The sequence below is a fragment of the Haemaphysalis longicornis genome, unplaced genomic scaffold, assembly GCF_048455015.1.
Source record: "Haemaphysalis longicornis isolate Haplotype H1 unplaced genomic scaffold, Haemaphysalis longicornis Haplotype H1 scaffold_13, whole genome shotgun sequence".
NCBI lineage: Eukaryota > Metazoa > Arthropoda > Arachnida > Ixodida > Ixodidae > Haemaphysalis > Haemaphysalis longicornis.
The window spans coordinates 9,558,870-9,576,610 of NW_027526233.1; the positions used below are offsets into that span (position 1 = coordinate 9,558,870).

Genomic DNA, 17,741 nt, shown 5'->3' on the forward strand with positions numbered 1-17,741 from the left:
AGCTTAACATGGTGTACTGCATGGCGAGCTACGAACAGCCAATGCCGCCTGTATAAACATTGCATAACGCGTGAGCGAAAAATGGCCAAACAGCCACTCTCCTGTTGCTCTCTCCTACCCTCCCCCGCTCCGTAGCCTTCAAGCATGCTTTCCTGTCCGCCGTTCAGTGCCGCTTCTCGGTAACTATGCAAAATAGTTGGAAGTTGTTTAGCGTTCCCGAGAAGGTGCTCCTACGCCTTCTTGTTTTTCACCATGTCTGTCTATCTTGGTCTATCGCTGATAAAACCGCCTTTGCCACGAAGCAAAATCTCTTGTGCTGCCGCAGGCTGATGCCCGCTTTGCGCGCTTGTCTGCTCGGATCATAGGCCCCGAAATTTTCTGAGTGGGGCATCCCCCCTCTGTCCCCTCCGCATTTCGGTCTTGTTTTGACCCCGCTGTTCGCACTCCGCATCGGTACGCACTTCTAAAATTGAGGACTGTACTGTACAAGCACCCGGACAGCGTGGCGGAACCCTCAGCTGCTTATCCTTTTGTTTTCTATAATTCTGTGAAATTTACAACCACGTGATATTTTTTGGAAAGTAATGGTAGAAGTGAGCTCCTGAACAAAAAACGTGCACGCACTTTCTTCTTCTCTAAATGCTCCAGAGAGAAAAATATCAGTAAGATAATGGCTGCCCCATCCAAAAATATCGTTTTTTCTGTTAGCTATATGTGTACCTGACAATCAATATGTTCTTACACTATTTCAGGCCGTCTCCGTAAGTTCTCTTTAGAAAAATGCAGCAAGTATGAAGCGAGCGACACGTTGAACGAGATCCCCAGTGCGCCACAGAACTAGCGCCCCGTCGCGCCTAAGATGGGAGCGAAACGGCCCTTGAAGCCCAACAGGCAAGCTGACAGACACACGTCGTAGAAGTGGGTGCAGCGCTCGCGACTCGCGAGCAGTGACGTAAGGCGAGATGTCCGCCGGCACGCGCCACATAGGGAATGAGTGCCTGAACTAAGCGTCCCTACCCTTCCCATTGAAAAGCGCGCGACGCGTTAGGCAATGTTTATACAGGCGGCGTTGGAACAGTGATGGAACAGGAACAGTATGGCCGTCGACGGGCAGAGCGACGCTCTCACTATACTCCACAATGCCGACTGACTCAAGTCGACGAAAGGGTGGAATTTATACACAGAAATAACAGCTTTCCGCACGAGACAAAAAAGTACAAACGCAAAACACAAGCCCCGTAACGGGCTTCGGCGAGCCTGTTCATGCCGTTGCGGGAGAGAGGGAGGGAAAAGAGCAGTACCACGGAGCAAGATCTTGTTCCGTGAGCAGTACCTTCCAGCACAGGTGGCGATGAGTCAGCTGCCGGCACCAAGTCACCGCCGCCGAGAAGGGCTGTTCGAAGGGGTTCTGGCCAAACCGTATTTTCGGAGGCACATGAAGTCTGTGGTCCTCCCCTCCCATCATCAGTGCTATGGAGGAAAGCATCTCAGCGCGCTGTCTTGCTGGCAAACGCAGAAGCTTCCGCCCACTGAGACGGTTCGTTGCAGTACCGACGTTTGCATGTTTGCGCTTTTACATAATACAACAGTTTGCATTTATACTCGCATTTGTCTCACAACTTTGATGTGTTGCATAATGTGGCATTATAACGGGTGGTTTCCTGCGGCTTCTTTAACGCTAGCCCATCGTCCTTGTACCTTTAGGGCTGAGTAGCTTATGCCCTGCTTCTGAACCTATTCACTATTCTTAATACGTGGCCAATGGACACAAAGCTCTCCGACGGAAACGCCCAGTCAAGGAAACAGCCTCAGAGACGAAAAGGTGTATTGCAGGTCTTCTGACATTCGTAGGTTCGAACGGATTGTTCCTATTCTTGAAGTACTGACCCAATGCCCAAACTGAGAGATTTCAATAAACAAGAAGGCTCGTTTTGCTACAATCTGCATATATAATGTGATTTTTTTTTATTACAACGCAAATTCCTTAACCTAAATGCCGTAGTTCCTTTTCAAGCACCAAAACCAGAAGTCCTTCAACACTTTGTGGCTAAAATGCAGTCTTGAGGTGTAGGTATATGTCTCCTTCCGTAGCCTCAGGGATTCGCAGTTTCAGTGCAACCTATTTCATCCCATACCCCAGACGATTTCCAGATAGAAGTTTTTTCTGCTGTTTCCAATCGCCTTCTTCTGGTGTGGCCCAAATGCCCTACCTGACAGCACACACATACATGAGAGAAATGTTTTTAACAGCCAACGTTTTTATTTTGGTGACATCAGTTGATCCGTTGTTTTCGTATTAAAATCTACCGGTCTTGGCCCGGCTGCCAAATATAATTCTCACGGAAAGCAAATAAAAAACAAACAACTATTTGTCACATGCAAACAGCAAAACTCTGCACACCAGGATTCAAACCGTAGAGTCGCACACTTTCCACCCAATGAATACACCTTAGGTAGAACATAGGTTTTAACTTCATGGGCTAGTAAATGGAAACTTTACTGACACCGCTTTCTAGAGTACATGTTTTTGTTATTAAGACCGTTGTCCACCTCAACGTGGACGTCCACAACAAGTGCACTGCTCTGAGTATCTGCGGAGGAGTGAAAAAGAAACACCGTATGGAGAAGATGCTTTCCTTCAATCAAACACCGCTCGCCTAGGCCCGGAACTCTAAAATGAATCTTACTTCTCCAGAAAAATCTGCAGATGCCTATGGTGCCAAGCCATACATGATACGCATACGTAAAAAAAATGTACAACAGGCTAACCTGTCACACACCCCTTTGTTCGTTGTTACCGTCATGTTAGGACTAATTTCACCCAACGGTTGTCCCCAAGCTACAGGCACATCCAGCTTTGGTTGCATCATTTGGGTGTAAATAATTTCCCTTAATACGCACACATTCTATTGCCATTTTCGCCCAAACTTTCTCTGTAATCCTTCGTAACCGGCTGACACGATGGCCCGTTCCCGTATATATATCCCATGTAAGAGAGTTATGAAAGGACCTCACATTTTTAAATATAATGGCCTTTAAACACCAGATGGTACTTTATACTCGCACGAGAAAATAGAGTGCACCGTGTCCCACAGCGCCAAGCGCATCGTCCTCCGAAGCCCGGGTCGGCACTAACCCATCGCTATAGGGCGTTCACAGCCGATCACCAAATTCAACCTTTGATCACGGCACTTGGCCTCCTGCAGCGTAATATCATTTGTGAAGGTTGCTGTGTCCGCCCTCATCCTGGCCCCCCAGCGTTGCCCTTCTCGGCATTTGAAGCCATTGCTTCAAAAGAATCGGAAAGCGTAGTGCAGCCCCAGCCTCGCGTAGCCATGAACTCGGCGATTCCCAAGACCCCTGTCCTCGCCTATGACCTCCATAGACCGGTGCAGAAAAGTCAATGGGCCACCTGCTACGCATTTTTATGATGATACCGTTCCCCTCCGAGCTCCGCGACGCGTCTTCATGTTCTCCGGACGTTTCTCGCGGCGTCTAAAGGCATCGCTGTTTCGCGGCCGTTGGTCAACAAGCTCATCAGCACCATCCGTGGCGGCAAACATTTTTCCACTCTATTCCCCTCCAACATCGCATCTTCCTCTCGGCGTTCCACTTACAACAGCCTCGACTTACAACTTCCTAGACCAAAAGCCCCGACTACAACAGCCTCGACTTACAACTTCCTAGACCAAAAGCCTCGACTACGACAGCCTCGACCGTTCACTTTCGTCGAGGGCGCCATCGCCCGCGAAGAGAATGATGTAGGCATTGTCGCGCAACGGAGGAGGCTTCCTCGTCGAGGGGTGATATTACGGGAGGAGGCCCAAAGGCATTGGTCTTGTCATTGCTCTGGCCAAAGGCAGTGCTATGGCGGTCATGGCCTACCAGTACATCCATTGTGTCGCCTTAAACGACGGTTCATGCAGTTGTCCCACTATGACTTAACAGTACCATAAAAGTCAATTCAGCCTATGTCTGCCAAGGTAAACAATGCCCACAAGTGTAACTGCGGAGATGCGAACCTTGAAAAATGCTTGCGCAATATCTGACCGTTCCGACTAGGGAGCTTCCACAATTTATTGGCTGGATGGCTCACCGGTACATTTCAATTTTCATTCTCGCTAATGTACGTTAACATGTACAGTCTGGTAGACTTTTTTTATTTTTCAGGTATTTCAGCTACCAATAAATATTGCTCCCGATACTTGTGCCAAGGGTTGAAAGATTTCATCCGTTCGAACTTTCATTGACTAGGATAAGTCTTTCTTACGCCAGATAAATGAAACGGTGTTATTTAGCGCTCCCTCAGCGAACACTGAGTACACTATTGGTAAAAGAAGTATATTTTTTCTTAATCTTACCTGCTTAATCTTACCTCAGGAATGCCGGTAAATGGCTACGTGAAGACCTGTGCTTTATGGCGTTATGAGAAGGAACGCTACCAGTAAAGACTATTGCTGTTAAACTGCCTTGACCAGAACACTGACAACTAGGAGTAGCTGAAGAGCATAAGTCCAGCCATTGCGGCTTCATTACAAGATTCAACAGTAAACAACATTAGTTGTTCACTGAAAAAACAGGAGTTCCATAGGCCCTGTTAGTGTCGTGGCTTTGCGACTGTGCACAGAAGCCACATCGTAAAATTTCTATGATCAAAACAACGAGCGCGAGGCGCGAATGCATAGACTAACAAGAAGCGATTCCATACTATGGTGCGAAGGCACAAAAATAGCATAGATATATATGTACAGATATATACCCAACAACTGAGCATCCAACATCTTGGTGGCGGAAGCTCAAACAGTACATTCTCGCATTTATCAAGCCCTGAAAGAAGCGGAACGCACAGGCTATACTTGTTGTCGCCTGTGTGCCTCGTATAGACAGCGCGTAAATATATGCGTCCTGGTCTAGTTCCCAGCCTCCTTTCTTGCAGTGTCCACACATAGGAACAAAATAATCTTCACGTTACCGGTGAACTTTTCTGTGAATCATTTCCGGTTTTGTTGTCAAGGCATTGTGTCTTCGAAGTTGAACGAGGTTGAAACGAGGCGGCGGCGTTATGAATGCAGCTATATAGGCAACGCTCACATATCTTTTCACATCGAGGCCAAGCGTCAGTATCTCTGTACAAAGCAAAGTACAGCGTGGTGCTTCCGAATAATCTGCCACTGCTGGGGTTGAGGTAAGGTGCCTCAATCCCAGACTTTCACTGTAGCCAACATCCTTGTTTTGCTTTTTATAGGTCATTATGCTGATACTTGGGCCTCTGGGTATTCGCGACTATGTGGTCGCAGTGATAGCAGCAACGCATTGCGATTCTGCAAAGGTAATAGCTGCAAAACAAGAAACGTTTTGCCTAACTCCAATTTATCGAACAGGCCTACTTTGCTTGGCCCTACTGTTATTACGGGAACTCTACCGAACGCTCCTAGGGTTTCCGTCATCTTGAACAGGTGTCCCATTTCATTTTGCTATTCGAAATCCGTGCGTACACATTGGCTTATGTAGAATGGCTATTAGAAATAAGCACACCGGCCATTACTTGTAATATCGAAAACATTCAAAAGCAAAGTAAGACGTTTATCGTGCGGGTTTCGTATTGCGTTGCAATGGTGCGAAAAACCCGGAAGGGCATCACAGCTGGGCCACCTTCTCGGCTAGCATAACGAGGTAATGTTGCTTTATGTCCGATGCCACCGCCAGCCTTTGCGCCGTCCCCCACAACAAACAGCGCACAGTTTCTCGGCGTTGTCCTGGCAGCAGAAGGCACCGGTGACGACGGCGAGGGGTCAGCGCACTTGAAGGTTCCTACAGCGGGTCACCCAACCGGCCGTTTGCTTCGACGCAGGCTGCACTGCATTGTCGAATTCTGCTATATGTGCAGTACTTCTTGCTGGTCCTTATTCACTGCGGACAACAGATAAAAGAAAGCAAAGCAAAAAATAAGCAAAAGCATTTGGACAGTTTTTTGTGCTCAATATTTAAATTACAGGTAATTCACAGCTGGCTGTTTTCAGGACACTGAAAGGAAACTTCAAAAGCAACTGTCAACGCTTCTTTCACATCCACAGGTATTTAACTTAGCAATGCCTTCTACCCGAAAGTCACGTTATGTCGTGCGTTGGCAGGACTTCAGGAAAATTAGTGCCAGTTACCGCCAGTCGCCCGGCTACGCATGCGCGCGGAGCAGTGACTGGACTGGACTGGACTCGACCGGACCGGACTGGATTGGATTGGATTGGATTGGAAATAGTTTTAGCAGCAGTAAGCATAATCAGCTAATCCGAGACAACCAGGAAACCTAAGAAACGTTGACTTACCGAACTTGCTGACTAACAACCAAAAAAAATTTTGGCAGGTTGTGAACCCCCGCATACAGCCCCAATTAATCTTACCAGTGAATCGGGTGACGTAATCACCGACTATGAATGCGCTAACGTCTTCAACACCGCTTTCTCATCCGTGTTTACCAAAGAAAGTAACGTGTGATTCACAATACCATCCACTGTTATAGAGTGTGCAATACCACCCGTATCGTTCACTACTAAGGAATTTTGTTCTTAATTGACAAATGAAAAGTTTCCTCCGCTTCCGGGATTGACGAAATCAACTCCAAGTTCCTCATGAATACAAAATATATTTCTGCATCTTTTCTATGCTTGCTCTTCTCACAGTCACTTTTAACAGAACATCTACCAGAGGACTGGAAGAACGGGAAGGTGGTTTCAATTTTCAAATCAGGTAAGAAAAACTCGCCTTTAAACTATCGTCCCATATCTCTAACAAGCGTGCCCTGTAAAATCATGGAACACGTCCTCTACACGCATATCATAAACTTTCTTGATTCAAACAGCTTTTTTCATCCAGCACAACATGGTTTCCGCAGAGGTTTCTCTTGCGAAGCGCAACTGGCCTTATTTGTTCATGATTTGAATACTAACCTGGACTGTAACTCATAAACCGATGCCGTATTCCTAGACTTTCCCAAAGCATTCGACAAAGTACAACATTATCGACTGTTAACAAAACTTTCCCAGTTAAATCTTCACCCTAACATATTAAATTGGGTCAGAGAGTTCCTTACAAACCACTCCCACACTGTTAATATCAACAACCGTACCTCTAATCCTCTTCCAGTAACGGCCGGAGTACCCCAGGGATTGGTTCTTGGTCCCCTTTTATTCCTTATATACATAAATGACTTGCCTTCAAACCTAACCTGTAAAACCCACCTGTTCGCTGATGACTGCGTTATATATGACAGTGTTACTGACCTTTCAAAACAGTCATCCCTACAAGCCAAACTAAAGTGCCCCAGGAATGGTGCGAGCGCTGGCTCATGGAACTTACCCCCAGTAAATGTAAAGTCGTTTCATTCAACCGCCGCCGCATGCCGCTCGTGTATCCGTACACAGTTAATGTCAGCCCCTTAGAAAATGTTCAGTCACACAAGTATTTGGGCGTCACTCTTTGTGGCGATCTTTCATGGAACATACACGTTACAACATCATTTCATCTGCAAATAAAACACTGGGTTTCCTTAAATGCCATTTATACCTCGCTCCACAACACGTAAAATTACAAGTATACAAATCCATTGTTGGACCGAAACTAGAATACGCATCGCCCATTTGGGACCCTCGACAATCTTAGCTTACACATACCATCGAATCACTTCAAAACCGGGCCGCCAGATTTATTCACTACTCATACTCTTCCACTGACAGCGTATCTGGATTGAAAGCAGAATCTGGTTTACCGGATCTAGAAATTCGCCGTCGTATTGCCAGCCTGTCTTTGTTCCCCAAACTTTTTCATAGTCCCTTGCATGCCCTACCTTATATGGCTCCCGCAACACGCATATGTCGCCGCAAGAGCCATTTGCTTCAAGTTGCTGGGCCACGTTCCCGGACTTCAACTTTTTCTGCCTCGTTTTTTCCGCGTACCGCGCCAGACTGGTACGGCCTTCCCAGTGAAATCGCAACCATTACCTGCCCATCATCCTTCATAGAAAACATCAATAAGCATTTTCTTTGTTAAATCTTTGGCTTCTATGTTTGTCATTATAATTACCCACCATTTATGTAATACCCCCTCGCGGGTCCTTAAGGAAATAAAATGAAGTGAAATGAAATAACCAGCTGAACCTTAGCTCACGCTACGTATACCCTGGCATAGCCGAGCTAAGCCACTGCTAAATTTTTTTTCTATATGCGCTCACATTTTATTTCACGACACCAAAAGACCGACTGTAAATCTTGCCTTTTAATAATCCGCTCGCTTATTCACGCCCAAATTACCCGCAAAGGTTGCGTTTTATCGCTTTGGCTTGGCGCCATAGCTGGGCCGAGTTTTCGTGGTTATTTAGCAATCGAACGAGCACAATTTAACCATGTAGGAATCCCGTCCCGAATTGGGGAAAATTATCCTCGTGAAACGGCAGAGCCCCCAACCTTTACCACAATGCAGGGCTTCGCGAACGGCAAGCGTTCATATATCTCTATTGGGCTAGTTGGTTGTTATACATTGTCAAATAGAGCTTGAAGATGAGGACAACCGAAGGGGAGACACGACGTCGCTGTGCCTCCACTTCTATTATCCTCGTCTTGAGCCACTGTTCACCCACATTCATAGATTACATCGTCGTCCTGCTAGGGTCACTTTGTTTCAGCAACAGCTGTTCTCATCGTGAGTTTGAGCAGAGCGCCCAGAGGAAGGCCACTACTGACGGGCCACGTTGACGAAGGCGATGCCCCACATGATGCTCCAGACCCATCCGACCACGAAGGGCGCCGTGATGGCCTGCAGCAGCGACGCCAGCAGCGCGTAGCCCGCCGCCCGCCACCGACTGGAGTGCTCTGTCCGGCAGCCGCACAGCACGGCCAGACTGCTGAGCAGGGTGCCTGCATTGAGAGTAAACGCTGCTTTTTCCAAAGGGCGCTTTTCGAACGCTTCATTCCACTTACGAACGTCTAAAGCAGTAATTTCAGAGCATGGTTAAAGGGGCAGCCGTTAGCCGACAAGCAAAGGAAGTTTCCGCTAACAGCCGTAAAACATCTAGGGCACCATAACTCATTCAGGTAATTTCAGATGTACTGTGTGCGACTTATCGATACATTGAGCTTGTTAATGGTATTGTGTTACTTCTGTTTTGTTCATGTAAAATTGCACTCCTTTCTTTCACGCATTGCTGGTCGAGAGTAAATAGAATAAATAAACGGCGATTGGTGAAGTTTCTAAACATTTGTAGCAACGACGGGAAGCAAAAAACAGATGACATAGAAGGATAGTAATCACCACGTACCTTCCTTCTCCATTGTACTTCAAGTACGTTTTGGGAGACTTTTCTTATACCTGCGCTACACGGTCGTTTCGGTTGCAAGGACATCGAATGCAAGGACATTGAACCAATTATCTATCGAGTGCCACATTGTAAATACATGAGGGGGGGGGGCGAACTTTTAAATGAACGTTCAGTCAAAGGTTGCCACGCATCACAGGCATTATTCACTCGTAGCATTTATGACCAAACCCAACGATCAAACAAAAGACTGAAGTATTGTCGGAATGCCTGAGGCGCTCGCTGTTTCCGTTGGATGCCGGTTTAAGCTCATCGTCACTGTGGAACACTTTCAGTGTTAATTTGACGTTGTTACAATTCAGCGCGGCGCAACCCAGTGTGCGCGTGCTGCAAGTTTGTTTAGTGTGGCCAAGTTCTCCTGTGCTTTGCCGGAAAGGCCGCCTTCCTCGAACATGCGGAGACAAGTGCCCGCCATGTGTGCCCCGCTAGCGGTTACTCAAGACTGCTCTAGGGGAGGCTTGTAGAGACATGCATCTGCGAGCGGACGCCGCTCAATGAGATTTCTCCCCCATTCTCAAACTCAACGTGCGCCACTACCACAGGCTCTCAGGAACCAGGGAAAGAGCGTTCGTGTGTGCCTGTACTGTGCTCGGTCCGTGTGAAAAGTTCTAGGAAAGGTGTTAGGCCGTTACCGCTTCGGGGATAAATTCGCGGACGCGGTTCCACCGGGCGTATACCCTATTCTATTTGCAGCATCGGAACCTGCTGCAGCACTGTTCGCGTCATGCTGTCAGCTTAAACGGAAGGGTGCTCTTCCTGTATTTCAGTAGCAATCGTCGTCCCACAACGCCGGAGCGGCTTCGGTGCGGTACACGGGGTTGGATAGTAGCCGTGTCATATGTTCTCTAGCAGCAACAAGACGGTGTTCACACTCCACTTCTTCTTCTTGGGGAGTTACATACTTCTCCGGCGCAGTGACGTCATAGTTATGTGAGGCTTGGATCCGCCTACGCAGTTGCACGAAGGTCGTACCGGGCGCCCCGCGCCAGAAGAGTTTTTTTCCAGGGTTTCTTTTAGGGGCGAAGCTCCTAAAGCCATGGGTCTGTCCATCCCTTGTGTCTCGTGGTACGTGACCGCCGCATGCTTTCGGAGATGTCGCAAAGTGGGCCGCGTTGCACGCGAAAGAACCGGCTGCAACCGGCAGCGCAAACTCGGAACCAGGAGCGCAAACTTGTCTGTGTTCGCCAATGGAGGCGCGAGCGCACGTGCACTGCGAGGGGGAGATCACGCAAGAGATCACGCCACGAACGCAGGCAGTCGTTCTCGGAGATCCAACGAGACGCAAGGACCTTTGCTCGTTTCCTCTCGTCTTTTTCGGGCACAAGTTCGCCCTAAATAAAAGTTATTTCTTTACCATTGTGTCCCATCCTACGTGACAAATTGTGGTGGAGGTGCGGGGTAGTCCTCGATGGCGCGGGGTCTTTCACCAGGTCTGGGCCTCGGAGCATTGACTCCGAAAATAAAAGTTGATTTGTACAATGTACGCACACAGTCTTACGTCTTTCTTAATGATGTAATGGGCGAACTTTCACGGGAGAGTTACGGTTACCGATGATCTCCCCCTCTCGAGCTTCGCCCCACTTATCATCATTCATTCCGTGGATATGGCGTGATTTTTTTTTTTTTGCTTACGCCACCGGACCAAGTTCAAGCTTAAACAGCTCCCCTTCAAAAAAAAAAAACCTTTACAGCCAGGATACATGAAAGGTGTGCTGCAAAGCGAGCTCCTCAGAAAATTTCCAGATTCAGCGAGTGGAAACCCGCTTATGTTGCATCTGCTGCGTCCAGGACGACACTGGACCCGATTGATGTGTGCTAGTCCGCGTGGCGACTGACCGCAAAAAAAAATGCAACGCTCAGGAGATCTTTATGAGCACATCGTTCTAATTTATGTGACATCAATGGCGGTCTGGAATGTCCGCGTTCTTTTTTTTTTCTAAACGTCTCTGGACTGAGGACCGTCTGGCTGCTCTCTGTCTGCATCAGAATGTTATGCCATTGCATATATTTCTTCTCAACCATTTTAGTCAGCTTCCTCCTGCGTTTTCTTTTCATTTTAGTTTCGCATTTAAAGTCACCCTCTTGTTTCTGTGACCTACCATCTCACGCAGCATTCCCAACATCCTTCATAACTGCGGTCTCATTTGAAGACGCACTTCTGATGCGCACTCCGGCATTGGTTAGTTTCTGTCCGGTATGCTGCCGTATGGCCAGAACCCCTTTTGGAAACGCAAATTGGTGCAGTGTTGTGGGTGTCAGCCGAGTTTCGTTCCGTTCGATGCCCCACACCCTAAATCGGCTGCATGAACATGTCACCACGAGCCTATAAAATAAAATTTATTCATTAGTATGGTTGCACTAGCACACGTTATGTACAGACGTACATAAACCTAGACTTCGACGTGTAGACGGCGCCGCCTTAAAAGTCAAAGTGTACGTTTCTCTGCCTACCTCTGTAATATGTTCCAGTGGAATCCCTTCAACGATGCCATACGAACGAGGCCGACACCAAGCTTTGGTAAAATCGCGCACAAACTGAATAAAATAATAACACCAGACGGGAGACAGCTGTCTCAAATGCATCTTGTATTGCAGGAGACGCATACACTAATCAAGAACCTGCACACTTTTCTAATGCGAGAAACCTAACCAGACAAAAGTGGCAAAATAAAATGTCCTTCAGCTGCATGAACATTATGCGACTACTTCTAGTTCTTCAATTTCTGTTTGCTATTTCTATATTTCTATTTTTCTATTTTTCTACATTTTTTTGTATTTCTATTTTCTATTTTTATTTTTCATTTCTTTTAATTTATATTTATATTTTCTTTTATTTTTTCTATCCCTATTTCTTACGCGATGAAAGAATCGTGATTTCTTCTAAAGCAAACAAAATAGTGAGCAATTCTTGCATGAGCGTAGCTAAAATTTCTCTATTTTCTTTTCTTCATTTCATGTGCTGGAACTGCTATAAGTACCGTGGGAACAAGTTGCATTTCCGTAACACCGGTCTCGCAGCATATATTGCTAGCTAGATAGTGGCTCGAAGTGGCCGCTTAAGACGACGGTCAAGCCCCAGTCTGAAGCAGCGGCGCCAACAGCGCAATCGCAAAAGTCGTCGCGACAGAGCAGCCTTTTTGGAACGCGTCGCATGCGGCGAACAAACGACAAACAGTGGCGGATAAATATATGTAGCAACGTCCTCTTTTTTTCGATATGACCCCCCCCCTTCCTCTCCTCGTTAGCAAAATGGCGGGCGAAATGACATGGTTCGCGATTCCAGAGGCGGCTGTGTCTCGAGGGACCACTTGGACTTGAAGAGTGGAAGGTTATTGATAATTTGTTTCCACGAATGACCAAAGGGTCATCCTGCAGGCTATCCACCGAGAAGTACTTTATCCAGTCGGGACACGTTGCTAAAGACGCGTTTGCAAGGAGCGCGAGGGGTGGACGTAGGCAGAATTGAATTCCAAGAGGAACGGTCTCGCACCTTTTCGAGTGCTGCGACCATCTCGAACTTCGGTGATAATGAGGCGTGTAGTAGGCGCGTTTCCCCGCGGGAGCTGATGAGGCCGGGCATATCCTCCGAGAGGTCGTAACTTGAAGATTGCCCCCGGCGATTCTCGCGCTACGATGCACCCGTGCCTCGAGTGCATGATTGCTGCTATCCACCGCTGGCAGCGCTGCCCCGCTTGCCTCGCGAGAAATACTTGATGGCGTGTTATCCGTCCAGTTGCCTGCCCGATTTAGCCTTGAACATAATTTGGAAACGAATTATGTTCAAACAGATCCTGGATGCGGCGCTGCAGTTCGCCCAAGTAAAGAAACCCGCATGCACGCTGCCATTGCACGGCCCCTCGATCAAGCGCATGCAAGCGTGCGCTTGATGGAGGGGCCGTGGTTTCAGTTTCGAAAGAAATTACGTTTCTTTTTCCTTGTAGACATCAAATCCACAACGGCAGAGATTAAGACTACAAAGGCTGATGGTTTCCGTATGAATTTTTTTTTTTTGGGGGGGGGACGTATAGGCATATCTTTTTCTTAGGACAGACAACCCATCTACACGTAATTAAATATCGCATGGTCATCTAGAGCAAAAGCAGTGTACGGAGCCGGAGTTGTGGACCTTACAAAATAGAAAACCCTAGCGAAGAAAAGACGAAGGACGCACACGGGCTGGTTGGGGGATAAAGAGCTGAAATTAAACTTCTTGACAGCCGATACTAGCGAAAAATATAAAATTGATTGATTGATTGATTGATTGATTGATTGATTGATTGATTGATTGATTGATTGATTGATTGATTGATTGATTGATTGATTGATTGATTGATTGATTGATTGATTGATTGATTGATTGTAGAGCTTAACAGGCGATGAGGCGCGCCGTAGTGCAGGACTCCGGATTAATTATGATCACATGGGGATCTTTAACGTGCGCCGAAATCGCGTACACACGGATGTTTTTGCTTTTGGCCTCCATCAGAAAAGCGGGATGCCGCGAAAAATATAAAATACTGCTAGCTTTATCCAAGCTGGCCGTGCATTTGGCCGAAGTGCTTAGTTTTCCCAGGAGGCGGCCAGAGAAGTGAGAGCCCTCGGGTAGAAAGTTGATTTTAGAGTGTGATGAATTTTCTCTACCAATATTCAAGTACTCATCGGTTATCGTAAAGAGAAAACGTCATACGAGCTTGCCAAGCTCACGTATTTATAGCTTCGAAACAGCGAAAATTGTGTTCAATTTGGCTGGTGAACTGTTTGAAATGCCACGCCATACGAAACAGGTGCTGCAGCAAATTTCCGAAGAATTCGCGGTACCAAAGGCCCCTGAAACTTTTCAATTCGTTTAGAACAACTGCTTCCAGAAGTAGCTTCTTCACGAATAAAGTCATGTGAAATTTGTGCAAACAAAAAGTTTTGTTTCGTAATCCTTTAGCCAACGCTTTCAACAATTGGCGATTTGCAGCCAATGACACAGTGAGAATGGGCCCTTAGGCGTTACGCTCGTGGTATTTTTTGGCAACCGCAACCAAAAAATACATAGTGGCCTAGGTACATTTCGCCTAGCTTTGCAACCTCAGCCGTAAAATTGCTACAGCGGGACGGCAAAAAATTTGCAAAAAAATGATCAGCAGCAGGATAACGTAGCATGAGCTAAGGTTCAGCTGATTATTCTTAGCTTTCCTGGCTGTCTAGGAAACGTCGTTATATTGCCGCGAACCATGTATGGGTTTGTTTATCTATTGTTTGTTTTTACTGCCGCGCTACGCCCGGCTGTGTTATCTGCGTTCCAAACGAAGCGCGTCTTCCATTCATTACTTTTATGCCGCACGGACTATCACATTCAGATAAGCACATGTTTCGCCCTAAACGTCACTAGCCCAGAATAATCTTCTGTGATCTACAATGTTCTGGATGCAAATCGACGGTTCCAGAAACACTTGCGCCGACAGATAAAAGCCTGCAGAGCAGAGGCCGTGGCATTCGATCTCCGACGCTCGCATGAGTACGTCACTTTGCTGACTGCTGCTTCGCCGCCATTGTATTATTTCCGTTGTTAGGGGAGCACAAGTTCGCTCTAATAAACGTGCTTTCCTTCAAGACAACTACATCGTCTCTGGCTTCGTGACAATATGTAAACGCCCACTGATACCTCTGCACATGCGCACAAAATGAGAGCGCCATCAAACGTTTCCGGTGCAGCGCCAGGTTTGGTTACTGCGCAACCGAGGCGAACAGCTGGGCACGCGCCGACGCCAGTGCGTCTGCCGCGGCTATGACGTCACTCCTCTGGAATGCGCACACCGTTGAAGCGCGCGCGGCGGCGGCGGCCCGGCGCGCCAGCTGTGCGCCGTGTGACGTCACTGCTACACAGATTGAAGGCGGGCCAGTTGGTACATAACTAACTTATAAAAACAGCGCTAGAAACAGGACTACAGAAAGGGCACACAGACAGGGCGCTCTCTGTGTGCCCTTTCTGTAGTCCTGTTTCTAGCGCTGTTTTATAACGTCACTGCACCTCGCGCATGCGCAGCGCGGCTCTCCAAGAGCCACGCGAAACTGCTCAACCTCGGCCAGTGTAGCTGACGCTAGAAAAAAGAAATTACAGGTAATCTCAGAACACCTAAATAATGCGGAGACGAAAGCCTAGTTGTACCTTCTTCTGGTCGGCTGTTAAACCTTCTGCTGAACTTCAAGGCTTGCCCGTCACCTTTTGTCTACACTTCTGGAGACAACCCTCCAAATCTCGTTCCGAACGCTCGCCATCACGCGTTCCCGCCGTCATTACCTTCGCGTCTGTACTGGACTCGCATTCCTAGTGCGGTAACGGCCTGCCCGTCTTTGAGGCTGATGTTTCTCCGTCTCGGTGCGTGCACCTATTTTCTGTACCTCGCGATTTCCTCTACCTCACGACTCCTTCCATGAAACAGAGCTATCTAAGTACTTCACCTGCGAATAATTAAAAAGCTATTGTGTTCTACAGAAGCTGATGGCCAAAAAAGCTGTGATGGGCCGCACTGCTCCTTCTATACGCCTCGAGCGTTGCGATCGCTGCGCTGCCTGCCGCCGCTTCTCCGCGGCATTTACGGGATGAGCGCTGCGTGGTTGATAGGGGCTCATGCAGCGTTTTGGTTGTCCTTCGCTTCTCTTTGCCTTTCCGTGCTCTAGACAACTTGTTATGGTGACGCCTGAAAGCAAATATTACGCTTACGGCACTTCCACAAACCGCTGCGTCTTGGAAGAGTGCTTTAACGCCAACAAGAGCTATCCTGGGAGGCGGTTCTGCGCGCTTCTTGGGCGCTCTTAGGGGCGTCGGCGACGGCAGCAGTATATCACCGCTGTCACCTTCCAACTCGTCAGGCACAAGTGAATTCCATTGTCGCCTCGATTAGACCTGATACTGGCGCAGTGAGAGGTTGGCTTCGTCTTGCAGCGCGTATAACGCACGCCGCTTCGTTTCGAATACGTACGTCGTAGAAGAAAATGTTTCGGGGATGGGATTACAGAGTACCTGACAATAATATGCTTTTTATGGGAATATAGGCCACGCGAAAATGTTAATTACATTCAAAGGCTGCGCGTCGTTAAATTAACATGTACCCCACTCACGCCCTATAGCAAGAACCGAGGAAAGTAATGAAACCACGGAAAAATAAATGGTCTGTAAGTCCGGACGAAACAGAGTAGCTCGTACGGGAATGAAAAAAAAAACCAGTGTAGCTTTGTAAATGCTAAATAAGGCAGTCTAACCTTAAGCCAAGTAGGACTCACCAGATCAACTACATGCGAAATGCACTGCTATTCAGGAAGACCTGGAAGTGGGGGGGGGGGGGGGGGAGCAGCAGGAGACGCTTAACTATCGTTGTGTACAAATGCGGAGCGAAATCACGCAACGAACGTTTCAGTAATAACACACCAAAGCTGCGCGTTTTCTTTCCTTTTTTTTCGACTTGACCGAACGGCTGATTACTCGGCGGGCACATTCTTTTTTTTTTTTTTGAAGTTTCGGCACCCGTGGTCAAAATTAATTCCTAGCCCGCCACTACTGCGCGCCTCATCGCCTGCGTTGCGTCGGCGCTTTAAACCCTACAATCAATAAGTGAATGAATAAATAAATCGGCTATTTTTTTAATAATACAGGGTATGCAGTAGTTCACAAGGTATAAAAGGTGTCGTTGGAAGAGTGAGGTATCTGATAATGCCTTCTGATTTCAGCTTGAGCTAGATTCTGCAGACTGGTCGTGTCATATGACGATGTTTCGAAGAAGAGTTTAGTCGCGGACAGGGACTACTCTACAAGCCCGTCTCGGCGCTGCCCGCGGAGGATAAATACAAGATGATGGATCTTTGCGACCGTTCCCCTCACGGCAAGACGACCCAGCATTAAATTTTTGTGGTGTGCTGATCCCCGAGAAGGTAAGCGTTGCAGGGGGCGGCAGAAGGATAGATGGGCAGGTGAGATCGAGAAGTTTACGGGGATAAAGTGTTCGCAGTTAGCACAGGACCGGGTAATTGGAGATTAATGGGAGAGGCCTTTCCCTGCAGTGGGCGTAGATAGGCTGGTGATGATGATGGTGGTGATGATGAAGAAAAGCATCATCATCACCATCATCATCACGAGATCATCATCATCACAAATTTTACATTGTCCATCGTAATTCTGTGTAGAATGTTCCTAAAATTTGTGCCAGATTGGCTTTTTATGGTAAATATATCTGAAGTATCATACTGGCAAGCTTAACTTGCGTGCTGTCAGCTAGTTTAAGTGCCCTCTTAGATTATGTAAGCACACACACACAAAGGCTATTCGCATCATAGGGTATAGCAGTGGCATGACCATCTGTGGAAACGCGGCTTAGGAGACACTGTTCGTACA

General features: G+C 47.4%; 1 protein-coding gene across 1 annotated transcript in view; it reads right to left on the reverse strand.

Moving 5' to 3' along the window:
• Nucleotides 1–2,235: 2,235 nt before the first annotated feature.
• Nucleotides 2,236–17,741, reverse strand: part of LOC144164237 (protein stum homolog) — a 158,305-nt gene continuing 142,799 nt past the window's right edge. Inside the window, exons 3-4 of the mRNA XM_077694759.1 lie at nucleotides 8,733–8,906; nucleotides 2,236–5,910 (exon numbers count right to left, since the gene is read on the reverse strand). Coding sequence (XP_077550885.1) covers nucleotides 5,876–5,910; nucleotides 8,733–8,906 — 209 coding nt within the window. The 3' untranslated portion in view covers nucleotides 2,236–5,875. The remainder of the gene's footprint in view (nucleotides 5,911–8,732; nucleotides 8,907–17,741) is intronic.